Consider the following 18,544-nt stretch of genomic DNA (forward strand, 5'->3'; position numbering starts at 1 on the left):
AACTTATTACTGATGATTTTTATGACCATGGTCAGTGATCACTATTGAATAATAATAAGTTCCCAAATTTAAATTGACTGTTACTACTATATGTAGAATCTTAAAATGAGTAAGGTATTTGAAGTTATTTTCCCAGATCCTACTCTTTTAACATCCATGTGGGAAGAAGATAAACTATTACATTTTGGGCAGGTGTAATAAAGTGCTTGTAATTTAATGTGTGCCCAAATCTGCCCCCATGTATAGTCTGTTAATCTTATGTTTACCCTTCACCTGTTGGTCACGGAAATTTAATCTCTAGTCTATTCACGTACTCATTTCATAGGGCTGTTACAACAAATTACCACAAACTTAGTGGCTTAAACAACAGAAATTTATTCCCTCACAGTTCTCGAAGCCTCAAGTTGGAAATCGAATTGCTGGCATGACTCTCATGCTTCTGCCAGCTTCCAGACCCCTTTGGCTTATGGCCACATTACTGTAACTTCTGCTTCTGTTGTCACCTTGCCTTCTCTATGTCTTCTGTTCTGTGTCTTTTATAAGGACACTTGCATTGGATTTAAGGCCTACCCGTGTAATCCGAGGTGATCCTCATTTCAAGATCCTTAATTACATATGCAAAGATCTAAGAAAGTTTTCCAGATCAGTCCTTCATAAATTCTAGGGATTAAAATATGGACATTTCTTTGATATGGCCACCATTCAGCTCATCACAACATAATATAGCCATTTGTATATTTCTAAGACCTAATCAACTTATCATGGACTTACCCTTGCAACCACCCTCTCCTACAAATTTTCTCCTATTTTAGGATAAATATACCCTTTTTCAATTATTCTTTTTATGAACATAGTTTTTAAATTCCTCACTGGCCTCTTTGCCCCATTCTGTTTTCTTCATAGTCTCATAGTCCATTTGGAGTTAATTAAAACACCAGTTCTTTTTCATAGCAGTTACATTGTTAAGATTATCTGTCTTATCTTTTTTTAAGCTGAATTTCTTTATATTGCTTATTGTAGTTATGCTCTTATTGATCAAAACAGTCGAGCAGAAATAACACTGGACTAAAAGACCTTGATTCTGATTATTTTCTCTCTCTGACTAGCTGTGTAACATTGGATAAGACTTTTAACCTATCACTTTCCTCAACTGTAAAACATAACTTCAAGTGTTCAGGTAGTTAAAATTCCTAGTCCTGCTGTTCTGTGCCAATTTTTGAAATATGCTTTAATGAAGCATCAGATGTGTCTTTGGTGGTGAGGACTTTATAGACTTCTATAATAATCCATTTTTTCCTTTAGCTTCACCCACTATTGATTTACCCTCTGGTTTGGAGATTTCTTATGAGAATATCCTAAACAGTAAGAATGTTTTTCCCTCATTCCCTCCCTGAAAGGTATGAAAGCTGTTGTAAATGCGTTATCTTCTGCTAAAACCAAAGGACATCCCTTAATATATCCCTTCTTCCCAAATCAAATCCACAATAACTGAAATTTCACACATCTTTGCTTATTAACCAATGACCCTAATTCACACAAATTGCTCCAATTGTTGAAAATTTTTCAGAGGATTTCTGTTTCTATTCTTTCAGTTTGTTTGCCACATTATTTTATGTTTTATTTTTTCTCCTTTACTTTATTCTCTCAGTAACTGATTTCCTGTGACATGGTTGTCTCATTCTATTGATCGTAATAGTTTAATCATTTAGGCTTGAAGTTGGTGCTTTTGACAACTTCTCCTGTTTCAGTTTTATTGTTATCTTTTTTCACTGTACTTTTGTTCTGAGTAAATGGCTCCATCGATTTTCTTTTTGCCAGAATAATTTCTGTATCCTTTTTTTAATTAATATGTTGACTGTTCCATTTAACGTATATTGCCCAGCACAGCTCCTTTCCTCCAGACAAATGATACTACTACCCTTTCTTGTATTGAACTGTGTTTGACTGTCTTCTGGCCCAGTTGTCAAGCAATCAGATTAATTTTTACTTTAACTGCAAGTGTTACTTGAGTAGCTTTTAGTTATAGAGTAATAAATTCTGTAACCCTTCCTATAATTTACCAATAGAATTTTCTCCCATTAACATTCCATGTTAGGCTGTAAGTCCATGATTGCTGATGATCAAGATACTTGTGTAGTGAGGGAAGGAGTGGGCATATACATTGTACTCATTTAATTCTTGTCTGTTTCTCCTAAGCCAGGGAGCTGTTCTGTGTACTAAGTTGTATTGATACATAAGATTTAGTGCTCCTGTTCCTACTCAAGGATACTCTTCTAGCAATGGAGTGGGGAATATAGTTATTTTATATCTAGTCTCAGGAAAATGCCCTTCAGAGCATCACAGCCTCACCCCTTCACAATTTATTCTTTCAGCGATCTCTTAACTAATTCAACTTGTTGGCATATATATACTTCACCATACATACCTATGTCCTTTGTAATTCATTGAGTATAGTATGAGTGTCACTTTGGCCCTTCCTTTAAAATGTACCTTCCTGATTAGAACACTTTTTCTATGGGAAAGGCTGATTTGATTTTCACTGCAATTCCTAAACATAAAATGCTATGACTTTTTTGGACATATTTATGGACAACCTATATATTTTCATGAAAAGTGATCATATAAATTTTTACTTCAAAATCGAAAGACCAAGGAACAGACAGGTAACATTAATTGTGAACATGATTATAAAGTTAGTTCTAACAACTGCTACTCTAGCCTGCATCCTTTGAAGCCCAAGTGAAAGAAGGAGCTTTTTCATTAAAACTCTTAGTTTTTCTCTCCCCATTTAAGTTCTACTTTTTCTCTCTATACCCCAAAGGAAATGAACAAATCTTAGAAACAAAAGGCAACTCTTCATGAAGTGACATTTGCTTTATATGTAAAATGACTTAGCTAATAGAGGAATAATCCTTATTTTAAAGATTATAATTTGATTTTTTTAAATTAAAGTATAATTGACCTGTATACTGTTAGTTTCAGGAGTACATCATAGTGATTTTATATTTTTATACATTACAAAATTATCCCCACAATAAGTCTAGTTACAGCTATTACCATACAAAGTCATTACAATATTATTGACTGTAGTCCCTACAGCATACATTCCATTCCCATGACTTATTTTATAACTGGAAGTTTGTACCTGTTAACCCTCTTCACCTATTTGCCAACCCCTCAACCCCTACCTCCGCTAGTAACCAAGTTTGTTTCTTGTATCTATGAGTCTGTCTCTGTTTCCTGTTTTAGATCCAACACAGAAGTGAAATCATATGGTATTTGTCTTTGTCTGACTTACTTTGCATAATACCCTCTAGGTCCATCCATGTGGTTGTGAATGGCAATATTTCATTCTTTCTTTATGGCTGTGTATGTGGCACACACACAGCACTTCTGTATCCATTCATCTGCCTGGGTTACTTCCATATCTTAGCCATTGTGAATAGTGCTGCAGTGAACACAGGGGCACATGTATCTCTCCGAATTGGTGTTACTGTTTTCTTCAGATAAATACCTAGAAGTGGAATTGCTGGATCCTGTGGCAGTTCTATTTTTAATTTTTGGAGGTCCTCCTGTACTGTTTTCCACAGTGACCGCTCCAGTCTGCATTCCCACCACGAGTGCACAAGAGTTTCCCTTTGTCCACATCATCCCCAACACTTGTAATTTTTTCCTTTTTGATAGTAGCCAATCTGACAGGCTTGATCAATTTGATTTTAATGTGTGCTAGATATAAATAACAAGCCCAAGAAGCTTATAATTTCATGATATAACTGTCATTTTTTTAAGTGAACTAAAGATAATTAAAAAAAAAAACTATTTCTAATAGCATAAAGTGGCCAAATCATGAGCAACGTATCTAAAATCCACCTAACCTACTTCTAGCTATTTCCATTTCTTCTTTTGATACAATAATCTCATATTCACCAGTTTTCAGACTTTGGAATAATCTCTGTTCCCACCATTCCTTTTTTTATTCCTTAACCATTTCCATTTACCAGGCCCTATGTTCTCTCATTTTGAAATTGCTTTCTGATTCTCCCCTCCCACCCCATTCCATCTTTACCTTGTTCACACAGTCCCTTTCCCTTCCTAACCTGCCCTTCCAGGTGCTACCATTCTCCTCCTCAAATACAAGTTTGATTGTGTTACTCTGCTGAAAAGGCTCCCTAGGAGCTTTTGGATACTGTCTTAACTTGATGAATAAAGCCCAGTAAGATCTTCTTCAAGCCTGCTGTGCTGCCCATCTCTTCTTCTTTCCTCTCTGTTTCTTATACTTTCACCCTTTTAGACTTCAGTGCTGAGAGTCCCCCAAATGTTCTGTATTCTCTTAATTTTCCTTTTGCACATGCTGTTCCCTTTGTCTTAAACGCCCTTTCCTCCTTCCTCTACTTAGCCAAGTTATTGCCTTCTTCTAAGAACCTTTCCTGACCCCATTCCATCCTTCCCAGTCCCACCTACTGCCTTGACCAAGTAGGAACCTTCCTAAGAGTTCCCAGGGGGATTCCTCCAAAACATTTACCAATCTTTACCATGTTTTGTGTTTACATTTTATCTCCTTGGTAGAAAAAATAGCATGAACTTTTGTGGTAGTACCTTGTTTGTTCCCTGACCCTGTTTCTTTACTACCAATTTGAACTAGTTATTTGTTTCTGAGCTATAATGGGTAGTTTTAGAAAATATTTAACTAGTTACTTTTTTGGCAGGTATCTAGCATATAGAAGGTATTCATTAAATATACTGTGTATGAATATGAACCAAGTGAACAGTAATCTGAATTCCCTAGCTTACCATTTAAGGTTTTCCAGTGGCCACTGCCTGTTAAATATGGAGGAGACAGATCGGGTGCCATGGACTCAAAACAGCTAAATTTAGTGTTTTGTTATTTTAGCTTTCTTGTCAGCCCTTTTAAGAAATATAAGCAAGGGAAAGGCAGGTATGGAGATCCATGTCAGCTCTTCTGTGTACAATTTTTAGGATTCCTTTGAGCCTCAGTTCCTCACGAAGACAACAGTAGTACTTCATGACAGATCGTGAGGATTCAATGAGATACTCATTTTATGAATGGAGCCATATAATCAACAATACATTAAAGACTCTTTATAGAGAGTACACTATCCTTTGCTGGTCTGGTTTCTGCTTCTTCCAGATATACACTCTATGAACAAATTCAGAAAAGCTTAAAGTTCCTTTGAATTGAAGCTACCACATCGATACGAGATCCTGTTTTTACGTCAACCTTATTTGAACCAAAGTTTAGAAGGAAAAAACTGGGGCATCAATAATGTCGGAAACCCTGGGCATGGCTTCCTAAGTATATTCAGTTACATGCAGCTAAAAATGTACAGGATCCTATTATGTTGTGAACTATTCTGTCTCAAAGATGTATATTTCAGAACCAGTTCTTTTTAAAAGCTCTGCTCAAAATTTCCTCTTGGTTATTGGAAGTGAATTGCCCATTTTGTACGATGGAGCGATTATTTCTTAAATGGCCACTTAGGAGCAATATAGTAAATTATTTTCAAAGAGTGAGTGATGTATGCTTGCTGCACCGAGAAGATCAGACCCATTACATAATATTTCATTCTGGCAATAAAAATCACAATGCCTAATTTGTCGGGTTGTTTTCTTTTTTAATGTTACGTGCAAGTAAAAAGATAAAGAACATTATAATTATAGATAGATAAAACATCTCTCATTTGAGTTGGAAAAAAGGCTGTCTATAAAAGGATTTCTCAGTTTTCCAAGGAAAGAGAAAACTAAAGACTCTTCTTATAAAGTAGTATTTGCATTGTCACAGGTCCAGCTTCTTCTGAGCTAGAAAATTGCATGATCAAGCCCCTGTAGAAATGTGGCGGCCCAAGATTTCATCCTGTGCGTCCAGAACTCTGCCACTAGGTGGTGGTAGAGTCACGGTTACATTTAGTCAACAAAGGAGATGGGTGATTTTGAGTCCTGGTGGTAGCCAACTAACCACCTCCATTCACGGAGATAAATAACCAGAAATTATAAATGACTATTTTTTACAACAATAGAATGTGTGTTAGGCTTCAGGAACTGTTAAATCTAGGAGTTTACAAGAGAACTTAAAAACCATCCTCTCTTTTCCGAGTTGGAATTTTTTATACAGCTTCTCTATAAAGTTGTCAGTCATTGAACTCACCACTTTCAAAGGCAGCCTTTTCCATGCATGACTATTTCTTAGCACTGCGGAGTTCTTCTTTATCTTGATCTAACCCCTACTTATCTCAAACTGCTTACTCCTTTTGCCACATTCTGTTTCATTGTGCTAAGCCCCTCTCTCTTTCCCCTACCATTCTTCTCTGCTACCTGCTGGGTACTAGGATCTGGTACTTCCCCATTTTCAAGCTTCTGGTTATTCGCTCTTGTATCTTGAGGCAAGCAAAAGGTGGTGGAATTAAATAATCAAAAGGAAATAGAGCAGTGTTCATTTTGTATTTTTATAGCATTGTTTCTTTCACTAATTAATTCACTATTGACTAGAAACACAGTATTTCAAGTGAGTAAAAAGCTGATAAAATCATCAAGACAATTTTAAGATTATAAATTCATGGTTAAAAGGAGACAAAAGAAATTTGTCAATTGGGATGGATATTATAGCATTGAAGACAAATGGAAGAACTGAGGAACTGTTAAAGATTTAGCAATTAATTTTGTTCCATTTTTTCAGATTACACTAGATGTACTGGCTGATATGGGCCATGAGGAGTTGAAAGAAATAGGCATCAATGCATATGGACATCGCCATAAATTAATCAAAGGAGTAGAAAGACTATTAGGTGGACAACAAGGTAAGCTATTTGGGGGAAAAAAATAAATTTCAGAAATTAGTGGGACAAGTAAGTTGTCAGGACTGACATTAGAGCTCAAGTGGTTTGAACCCAGAGCTCATAGGCTTGGCTGGTGTAGCACTTCCTGCCTGCCCCCACCCCTTACCCGATACTTTATACAGTGAATCTCTGGAATCTACACTTCTGTCCTTTCCCACTGCTGTCAAATCCAGTATAGGTCACCTAAGCCAGGCCACTGCCATCTCTCCCTGGACTGTCACAACCATCTAACAACCTCCAGCTTATCTCCAAGCCTCACCTTTGCCTCTCCTCCTCCCCCACCCCCATGCCTGCCCTGCACTGCGCACAGAAGACTCTTTGAAATGACTCTATGATCATATCACTCCATTGCTTAAAGCCTTTCAATAGAATCCTGTTGCTTTTAGGATAAAATCAGACATTTGTAACATGGCTTTTCATAATCTGACCTCTCTCTGACCTCATCCTGAACCTTTCTCTGCCGCCACAACTGGCAGCTCAGCCTTTTTTCCACTGTACTTTGCTGTTACAAGCCTGCTATCTTTCCCCCTTGTCAGCCTCCATGTTTATCATTTCTGTGTTCGCTAGAAGTGCTTTCATGATGGGAAAGCAAAGGGAGAGAAAGGGGAAAACTTGAATTAGTCTCTGCAGAGCCAATGAAATTGTGGGAGTGACATGAAACTACATGTTAGCAGCTTTTGAGCTTAAGGCTTGCTTATTTATCTGCATTAAATTAACAAATGCAATGAAATTAACAAGAATAATCTATTTTAAACTTACGAGTGACCATTTCAAGCCATCTCACAGAATTTTTATAGGCTAATTCTTAGACCTGACTACATTGTGATTACAGTGTGTTTCTCTTTGATATCAGACATAGCTTCATGTATATTTGTGATTGAATTCAGTTCAACAAAAAATGTTGAGCCCTGCTGGGGAACTCTGTAAGAATAGATAAAAGTAATCCCCAAAAGCCCTCTCCATTACTTCTCTTGTCTTTGGATGTACTTGTTCAGTATAACCTTATATATTAGGGTCACATTGCAGATAATTTGACTTGTTCCAAAATATCAATTATTTATAACAAAGTTTTCCTAAAAACTGAGCCTGAATAGTGTGGACTTTAATATATTAATTTTTATTTCCTACAGGTACCAATCCTTATTTGACTTTTCACTGTGTTAATCAGGGAACTATTTTGCTGGATCTTGCTCCAGAAGATAAGGAATATCAGTCAGTAGAAGAAGAGGTAATGTACATTAAAATTTTTAATTCTGATGAGATGAGCACTGGGTATTATATTATATATTGGCAAATTGAATTTAAATAACATTTTAAAAAATAAATTAATTATAAATGCAAAAAAAATTTTTTTAATTCTTTTTTCCTGAAATCTTTTGTTAAGCCTGTTTTTTTCAAAAGAGGTAAACTTGTCTTACAATGACTTAGGGTCAGTCACCTATCTGTTATTCTAACTCCCTTAGCCATTGTGGTAGCATATTGCCCAAATTCAGATAGGACTATGAATTAGGACTGTGTTTTCATATCAGAAACCTAGGGTTTCCAATGGATAGGCCACAGGTGTCTTTTCATCCTGGAAACTTTCTTGAAACTATACAAGTAGGAACCTTATTAGAACTATTTTCTAATGTAGTTAAAATGCTACCAAAGGATGACAGGGAGTGAGCATGTTGCCTCACAAAAAGCAAATACCTTCTTGTTTTTATTTTCATGCAGTTATAACATGTGACTATGAAATAATATGCCTAATTTTCCTGTTTCTTTCTGAAATCTGCCTCATAACCCAAGTCACCTTTCATGTCTTCAGTCACTGTTAAAGCACTGTAGTAAGGCTGATAGATGACCCTCCTGCCAGACAGACGCCATAGAAATTCCCTTCCTCCTGCTGGCTCCGGCTTCATTTCTTAAGCAGAATAAACAAAGTGCCTGATGGCATTACCACAATAAATAAGCTGCCTAACTAATTCCATTATTTTGCAGAGAAAGGCCTGCCTGCCTCTTTTTGTTTATTTTCTGCCTTTTAATTAGAACTCACATTATTCTCATCCTGGGAAGTCAGGACCATTATCTTGGGGTAGCTTTTCAGCTCTTGCCTGGCCAGTCTGTCAGGGAAGTATCTCATCTTCTAGTGGCTTACTGCCTAATCATTCTCTTAGTGATTAGCAAATTTGGATGATAATGCCCAAAATGTGATGAATAACTTCATAAATAGAGCAGTAAGATAGAGAACTCTTTTGAGTCAATTCTTTGAGAAACTTGGGTCTTCAAAAAATTTTACCATTGCATAATTCTTTTGAATTTGGAGAGCAGATGAAGAATGAGTACTGCTCATAAGAAAGTGTTTCCACTTAGTTATGTGTCATATCCAACTTCACATGGTCTGCAGATACTTATTGAGATCCTGAATTGAAGAGCTAATATTTCACTGAGGGAACAGAAATTTATTGATTTATAAAAATTCTTTGTGTTTTTTGAGCATTTGTTTAATGAGTATTCATCAAACGTGAGGAGTCGTAAGTTTGACTTAATTTGTATTGCTTCTCATTATCAATAACAAAATAGTAATGTAGATGAATTACTGTAATGTTTTATTTCTGTGTCTCCCCATTGTGTTTACAAGAAAATCTTTCAAAGCTTTTACTAGAAAATAAAGAGAAAATGCAGAAAAATATTTATGTCATGACTATTTTCTTATCAGAGATACCCACTAAACTTTGTTGAACAATTTATATAGTCAACTTCTATTTACTAGTGCTGAGTCTGAGACTTATCAGTAAAACATTATAACAGAAGTGAATGTCTTTAGAATTACATACTGGCATATTTTCTGAAAATTATTTTGTTCTATAGATGCAAAGTACAATTCGAGAACACAGAGATGGTGGTAATGCGGGTGGCATCTTCAACAGATACAATGTCATTCGAGTAAGTTTTTAAAAGTTTAGGGTGAAAATTGGATTGCAAAGCTTGCCTGAAAAAAATATAGACAATGAAAAATTTGCTCTGAACATCATATTTTTAAACTGTTGAGATAATCAACCATCTGTTGCCTGGCAGTCAGGTGCCACTTTCCTCTAACCCTTCCAGACCATACTTCACCTGAAACAGAGACTGGGTGGAAACAGAAAAGCTACAGACAGAGGGCTAGATCCGCTGGGGTTGGTGGTACAGATACAGTGATGAGACCTAGCTCACCCACAGATTTAGACCAGAGCTGACAGTTATCTTTATCACCACTTCCGAGTAGCATTGAGGGTCTGGATTTTCAAATCTGAGTCAGTGATTATATCAGAATGTACATATCTCTTAATCTCAGTATCTTAATTTATAATATGGGGTAGATCTGGTTTTTTTTAAAGGAGTATCATAAAGTTGAATAAAATACGTTGAAAACTAGATTAACCCTTGGAAGTTATACCAATGCCCATCAGAATTCCCTGGAGAGCTCTTAGAGTGCTTTTAAGAGAATGCAGCTTTACAGGCCCCTGTATCCTAACATTCATCAGGTCTGGGAGGAGTCTAGGAACAGCTTTCTCTTTTCTTTAATTACTCAAGTTGTTTTGAGATACAACCAGATCTTGTGCAGAATAACAAAAGCCATAACTGAACATGTTGTCACTAAAAACCAGAATGTTAAGTTAGTTACACTGCCCTGGCAACTTTATCACTTTTAAATAATGTTTTAAGCAAACAAAACAAAAACTAAGAATTTAAACTTTCTGAAAGAAAACATACTTTTCATTTTATTCTTTACATACTTTTCATTTTATTTTATTTTTTTTTAAATTTTTTTATTGATTTATGATAGCAGAGAGAGAGAGAGAGGCAGAGACATAGGCAGAGGGAGAAGCAGGCTCCATGCACCGGGAGCCTGACGTGGGATTCGATCCCGGGTCTCCAGGATCGCGCCCTGGGCCAAAGGCAGGCGCCAAACCGCTGCGCCACCCAGGGATCCCCATACTTTTCATTTTAAATTATAAACTGCCAATTAACATTCATGTCACTAATTTGCTTCTTTCTTCCTTATCCTTAAAGATTCAAAAAGTTGTCAACAAGAAGTTGAGGGAACGATTCTGCCACAGACAAAAGGAAGTGTCTGAGGAGAATCACAACCATCACAACGAACGCATGTTATTTCACGGTGAGTGTCACGGCCATCATTATCTCTCAGGCTTTCGCAAATTTCAATAAAGTGAAAAGCCTATCTTGACTGTACTAGTGTTGTGCTAAAAATGGTTTAATGTTTTTTTTTTAATTGTGTGTTGGTACCAGTTTGCTAATGCATTGCATGTTAGTACAGGCTCTCCAGGGCATGCAGAATGAAAAGAACTTATCTGGAATGGTTTCAGAACTTGTATTCCAAGTTGAGCCATCTAGATAGTGAAATATTTTTATTGTAGTTTAGCATAATTGTTTCAGTTTATCAGGATATGTTTTTGTGTAAAGTAAGATTGAGTATAAAATCTCTATTTTTAAAGTACTTTGCTATCTTTTTTTCCTCCTTTTTTTTTTTTTTAGGGGGGATGGTGGAGGTAGAGGTGGAGGGGCAGAGGGATAGAGAGACTCTTAAGCAGGCTCCACACCTATCATATAGCTTGACACAGGGCTTAATCTCACAATCCTGAGATCGTGACCTGAGCCAAAATCAAGAACCAGATACTTAACTGAATTGGCCACCCAGGTGCCCCTCACTATATTTTCATGCCGGGGATTCTTGGGTGGCTCAGCGGTTTGGCGCCTGCCTTTGGCCCAGGGTGCAATCCTGGAGTCCCAGGATCGAGTCCCACGTCAGGCTCCCGGCATAGAGTCTGCTTCTCCCTCCTCCTGTGTCTCTGCCTCTCTCTCTCTCTCTCTCTCTGTCTATCATAAATAAATAAATAAATCTTAAAAAAAAAAAAAAAACCTTCTTTTAAAAAATAAAATAAAAAAATAAAATAAAATAAAATCTCATGCCATCTGCAAAATCCATATTGCATTCTTGCTTGGCGAACACTGGGTCTCTGCTAAAATTCTAGTACAAGATAATAGTTTATATATGGTGGACCATCATACAACTTCATTTTTATATTATTAATAACTTAATATTAACCTGCCAAGTGCAAATAGTTTGCAGTTACTTGAGGTTCTAGAGAAGTATTCAAAAACTGATCTTATGTTTCTATTTTTAGGTTCTCCTTTCATTAATGCCATTATTCATAAAGGGTTTGATGAGCGACATGCATATATAGGAGGAATGTTTGGTGCCGGGATTTATTTTGCTGAAAATTCCTCCAAAAGCAACCAATATGTTTATGGGATTGGAGGAGGAACAGGCTGCCCCACACATAAAGATCGGTCATGTTACATATGTCACAGGTGAGCATCTTGCCTTTTGTGATTTCTCTCCTCAGATCATGAATCAAATTAGTTTCTCAGGCTCTGTAGAAGTCACAGGTTATCCTCAGTGTTACTCATAATGAGTCACACAGGTTTGGGATTGGATAAGAATAGTTGATCAGCCTCTGCCCTAAAGGAGAAGTGACAACAGAGCTAATGGCAGTGCTGGTAAAAACCAAATACATGTCAGCCATTCATAGATTATGATGAAACTCCCTCCATCTTGACTTTCTCCCTCAGCTTCTCTTGCCTTGCTTCAGATTCAGAAAAAAAAAAAAGGTTGACAATTATTTCTGTTGAAGAATCTCTAGCTTGAGACACATTTGAACTAAGACACACAATTTCTATAAACAAATTGAATCTTTAATTTGCTTCTGATGTTGCTAGCTGTGCTTTAAGGCAGGATATATAATTAGCCTTGAAAAGTCCAACTTCAGAATATTAACTTTGGACTTAATAGTAAGCAAATGAGTATTAGGTTTTTAAATAGAATTTTAAAACTCCAAGAGAATAATGGTATACTTTCTCTGAAGTCAGTGAAAAAAGTACCATTCTCTTCCCAGCCATTGGAAAAAATACAAAAGAATTGTACATCAAAGATTGCAGTCAATTGTATTTTTCTTTAAATTAGCCAGATGGAAAGTCAGGCTACTTAGAGATCTTGTAATTCAGAAGAAACCTCAGTAAGACCCAGATAACCTTGAAATTCATTATAGTTGTTGACCATAAAACTTCCTGCTCTACATTACTTTATGAAAAACTTAGGGCCATCAGCAATTCTATATTGGGTGCGGTATGTCCAGAAGGAATGTTCTTTCTATTAAGGCTGCTGTGGTTAATAACACACAAAAGTTTTGCAGGTTACATATCCTGCAAAAACTCTTTGTTGCTGCAAACCTATCCTAAATAAGCAATACAAGTGAACGTAGGTGAAGATTAACAATTGCCCACTACATTTAGACATAAAAGTTTAGGTCTTAGCCAGGATTTCCTAGGAAACAGAGCCTGAAGCAAAAGCTTATGTACTAGTGCCTTCTTGGCAAGTGCAGTGTCACGGAAGCAGGAATGGGGGCACAAAAAGAAGTGAGGTGGAGAAAGAAGCAGAGCAAAGACTGAGGTGCATCAGTGAGTTGGCCTATTTCACAAGTGCAGTAGGTTGCTCAATCCATGAGACAACTTCAGAGAGGCTGTGTGAATGACTGCATCTCAGAGTAGTACATCATGGGAAACCAGAGCAGAATTTACCTGCTGGCTCCTGTCTGGCACTGGTCACCATTTTCCCCACAGGGCATTGGTATCTTGCCACTTGGGGCTGCTGCATCTGCAGAATGCAGCACAATACACAAGGCTAGCCAGTGAGCAAGGAGAAGCCAGTACTCTCCACCTGCCTGCCTGCAGCGCACAGCTTCATGGGCCAGCCCTGCATCTTCTCTCCCTGTCTCCAAGCAACATGGAAGTTTGGGGGCAGAAAGCAGAAGGCAGGAGGCAACGGCCTGTCAGATTAAACTGTGTGTGACATATGGACTCGGAGTAGCCATTGCAGTGGGCCCAGTGGGCTGAGCGGGCAGGTCCAGTGACACTGTGGTGCTGTCATAATATGGAGACGGAGCTCAGGCACCTCCCTCTAATGTTAATTGGGGTGCCTGGGTAGCTCGATCAGTTAAGCATCCGACTCTTGATTTCCGCTTACGTCATGATCTCAGGGTCATGAGATCGAGCCCCATGTTGGGCTCTGGGCTGAGCATGGAGCCTGCTTGAGCTTCTCTACTCCTCCCCATCCCCCACCACTTACTCACATGTGTGCGCCCTCTCTCTGCCTCTCTCTCTTCTGGGACCTATAGAGGAATGCAGCTGATACCAACCCAGCACCCAGGGCCATCAGTAACATCATGCTAAAAAAGCCAGCCCAGGCAGGACCCAATTATACTGGGACTGGTACAATTTTAACTCAAAATAATACCTCTGATAATGCAAAGATCATACTGTATTACTAAAAACAAACTATTTGACTGAATAATAACTATTTTACACATTTAACAGTATGATCGATGTCACTGAGTAGTTAAAATGTTTGTAGTTTATATTAAAGGTTTGCAAACTTTTATTTTAAAGGGCCTCATAATAAATATTTCAGGCTTTGCGGGCCATATGATCTCTGTCACAGTGACTGGCTCTGCCTTTGTAGTGCAGAAGTAGCCACAGAGGGCATGTAAATGAATGTGTGGCTATGTTTCAATAAAATATTATTTATAAAAAATAAAATAAAATATTATTTACAAAAACAAGAGTAAACCCTATCTTGCTTTCATATGCTCCTGCCATCTGTGTATTTGCTTCAGTCTCCTCCCATTCATCCTCACAAGAACTCACTTTGTGCTAGTATTTCTCTTTTCCCTCTAGTCAAAACTTGCCAGGTATTTTCTGTCATTGATTTGGTAACCACACCAAAACTACTTTAGATTAACTATTGAGCCTACTGTTTATGGTAAATCAGGATATCAAATCCCATCCCTAGTCAAATTTAAAAGGGACATTTTAAATAGCTTGCCTTCTATTAAATATTTTTTGGAAATCAACAAACCTAACCATTCTATCACTCTAAGATTTAATGCTTTCTTCAAAAGCATTGCTTCTGTTTTTTCTTTAGGCAAATGCTTTTCTGTAGAGTGACCCTTGGAAAATCCTTTCTGCAATTCAGCACCATGAAAATGGCTCATGCCCCTCCAGGACATCACTCAGTGATTGGGAGACCAAGTGTGAATGGGCTGGCATATGCTGAATATGTCATCTACAGAGGCGAGCAGGTATGGTACTCATCAAATAAGCATAACCGAGCTACCGAACATGTCAGTGCAGAGAGCAAAGAGCAGCTTCCATTTAATGAACTTTCTTTATGGATGTACTTTGTAACAGGCTGGTCACAGGAGTTGAATCTCTGTATTTCTGATCATGGGACTTAACGTGGAACAATAGCTTTTTGAGTTGTAAAGCTGCAGGACATTAAATTTCTGCCAACTGCTTGAGGTTCTAAAGTAAAATTATCAACAAGTGAGAAAACTCTCCATCATTTTTCAACCCAGTTCTTAACTCTGACAGTAGTCTGCTAAATGCTTATTGATTTATCTAAAAACTAAGATCAGTTTGTCTGAACTTAATTTAGTTTCAAATGGATACCTTAACTACTCTGACCGAGAAGAGGGGGGAAGGAGAAAGCAGGAATTAACTAAGTACAAGTAATGTATGAAAACGATATTTTATTATATGCCATCAGTCTTGACCCAGGTAAAGTGTGAAGAAGCAGTAGGAATTACACACAAATCTTGAACTTCATTTAGTAGATGTGTTGATTGTGGTGGTCTGGGCAAAGCAATGAAACTCCTTTAGGTGTATTGTAGGTTTGAGCAAATGAGTAAATGTGTTGATGTTTGATTTGGAAACTGGGATTCTCATGGTGGAAGAAGGGACGTACAGATATACAATGGAAGGATGGTAAGAATGTCTGTAGAGATGGACTGAAATTGGGGTTATCAATAGGAGCTCATCATTTCTAACATAAGTATGTATGTTTAAGCACTTGTAAATACAGGTAGGTATAGGTATGTACGTAAGAGTATATGTAGACATGTGTATGCATATGAGCATATATATGTATATGTTTCTTAGCACTGTCTGCTGAAAGCAGGGAAATCCCAATAACAGTGAGCACACCTAGACCAAATCTTGGTCTCTAATACCATTCCCCACTGAAAGGAACCCAGGGTCCTTGGAGAAACAGCTAATTCCAGGGCTGAAGCAGAATGGGCACCAGGTAAGCTGGGAACATCCGAAAAATAATGAAGTATTCAAAAAAAGTGGTAGAGGCATGTCACAAGAACACACAGCCAGCAGGACCAGGGTTCCCACTGGCCAATTCTGGAAGTTTGAATACGAAAATAAATATAGTAATAAATTTTAAACCCCACTGAAAAAAATAGGAATTCATGATTCTATACTGATAACAAATAGATAAATAAGTAAATAAATAAATGAAAGGGCAAGAAAGGCTTTTGTTTACAGTAGAAAGCCAAGGGCACATGAGAAGATGTGGAAGGAGTACTGGATTTGGAAAAATCATCCTCTTGGGAGCATTGTGACAATCATAAATGGAAGCTAAATCTAGGAGATAATTTTGATTTTTTTAAAAAAGGATATTTGCATGGTCTTATTAATGACAAAGGGGAAGAAAACAGTATCTATATATTGGAGAAAGGGGGCCTTGCCTTGACCAGATGATCAGAATTAACATGACCAATAAAGGACAGATAGACATGGAGTGTGCCTCAGATATGATATTCTGAGAAGGGCACATCATCATCTATGCAATATTCCAGCCAAAAGTGCATAACCTTGGTCTAATCAAAGTGAGAAGTGTTCTGTTTTTAAAAATGTGGGAAGACTGGCTTCTTCAAAAAAGTCAATATAATAAAAAAGAGAGAAAGGCTTTCAAAACTTTCCAGATTAGGGCAGCCCAGGTGGTTCAGTGATTTAAGTGCCACTTTCAGCCCAGGGTGTGATCCTGGAGACCTGGGATTGAGTCCCACATCTGCCGCCCTGCATGGAGCCTGCTTCTCCTCTGCCTGTGTCTCTGCCTCTCTGTCTCTCATGAATAAATAAATAAAATCTTAAAAAAAAAAAAACAACTTTCCAGATTAAATGAAACTCAAAAGACAGGACAACTAACTTAAGGTCCTGCCCCCCAGTTGGATCTGGTATCAGAAGAGAAACAACATTATTAAATCAACTGAGAACATTGGAATATGAATGATAGGTACTATATTAGAGTATTATAGCAGCATAAAATTATAATATTGATTCTGTGCTTATGTAAAAGAATATCCCTATTCTTAGGAAATAAATACTGGCATTTTGGGGGATAAAGAACCATGATGATGTATATAACGGTTACTCTCAAATGGTTCAAGAAAAATATGTGCCTGTGTCTGTCTCCCTAGTATAATATATGGAGGTAGGATGAAAGTGTACATGACAAAACAAAAGGGGTAAATAAAAGCTTAACAGTAGACAGATATAGGTAAAGAGTATACAGGTGTTGTGGGTACCATTATAATTTTTGCAACCTAACACGTAATTTTGCCATTGTTTCCAAATAAAGAGTTTAAAAACTGCCAAAGAACAAATTTGCTGAAAGTTTTGTTTTAATCAGAAACTTCAGATTTCTAGAACAAATGCTCTGTCTTTGATTCAGGAATTTCACTTTTAGAGATATGTATTCAGTATAATCAGTAATGGCCACCAAAAAATCTTTTAAAAACCTGTAAGGATGTTCATCACTGTCTTAATTACTATAATGGAAAATTTAAATAACCTAAATATTCAACAGAGAATGATTAAATAGGTATTAGTATATATATGCCTATGTGTTTTTAAAAATACATTTACATGGTACATGTTAAACACAGAATCAACCCCAACTTAAAAGCAGTTATCCCTGGGTATTGAGATTATAGGTTATTTCATTTTTCTTCACCAGACACTTTTCAAGATTTTGTAAGTTACCTGTGGCATGATCCCTGGATCCGGGATCAAGTCCCACATCAGGCTCCTTGCAGGGAGCCTGCTTCTCCCTCTGCCTGTGTCTCTGCCTCTCTCTCTCTCTCTCTCTCTCTCTCTCTCTCTCTCTCTGTGTGTGTGTGTGTGTGTGTGTGTGTGTGTCATGAGTAAATAAATAAAATCTTTAAAAAAAAGTTGGAAAAAAAACAAAAATAATAATAGGTTTACATTTCTGATATTTGCTGAGCATTCAGTCATTTCCTAAGTAATTTGGCTTGATAACTTGTTTAGGATCTCTTGCTAAAAGAATTTTAGAGAATGATGTGGTCTAAGTCTATCTGAAAGAAAAAAGTTCCTCCAAAATGAAATGCATGTAGTATTTGTTTTACTTCAGGGGAGCACCCTTATTCTTCCCATGTCCAGATATACTTGCCCACATGAATAGTGTCAACTATGTCTACTAATTGAGTCATTTTTCTGTGAGCAATTTCTCCTAAAGTTTTGTTGAAGTTTGTTTTGCTAACATAATTCCATTCCTCAGAGTTAAGCCTTAAATCATCCTTCTCCCATAATATTCACACTTTCAAGAACACACAAATGTTTTATTTGGAGGGTTGATTGGAGGAATATTATTTATTATTGGTGAGATTGTTTCTTTCTCTAGAATTGGAAAGATGTTCAAAATTATGCTTGGAAGAAAAGTGGGTCTTTTTTTTTTTTTTTTTTTTTTTTTTTAGATGTATTCATTTTGGAGAGAGAGAAAGAGC

The 18,544-nt window shown here is 37.1% G+C and overlaps 1 protein-coding gene across 1 annotated transcript in view; it reads left to right on the forward strand.

Annotated features, from left to right (window-relative positions):
* TNKS (tankyrase) overlaps window positions 1–18,544 on the forward strand; it is a 212,390-nt gene that overhangs the window by 181,367 nt on the left and 12,479 nt on the right. The window contains exons 21-26 of the mRNA XM_041753371.1: window positions 6,692–6,812; window positions 7,982–8,079; window positions 9,702–9,776; window positions 10,887–10,992; window positions 12,020–12,206; window positions 14,875–15,031. Of these exons, the coding sequence (XP_041609305.1) occupies window positions 6,692–6,812; window positions 7,982–8,079; window positions 9,702–9,776; window positions 10,887–10,992; window positions 12,020–12,206; window positions 14,875–15,031 (744 nt within the window). The remainder of the gene's footprint in view (window positions 1–6,691; window positions 6,813–7,981; window positions 8,080–9,701; window positions 9,777–10,886; window positions 10,993–12,019; window positions 12,207–14,874; window positions 15,032–18,544) is intronic.

Source organism: Vulpes lagopus, chromosome 4 (genome assembly GCF_018345385.1).
Source record: "Vulpes lagopus strain Blue_001 chromosome 4, ASM1834538v1, whole genome shotgun sequence".
NCBI classification, from domain to species: Eukaryota; Metazoa; Chordata; class Mammalia; order Carnivora; family Canidae; genus Vulpes; species Vulpes lagopus.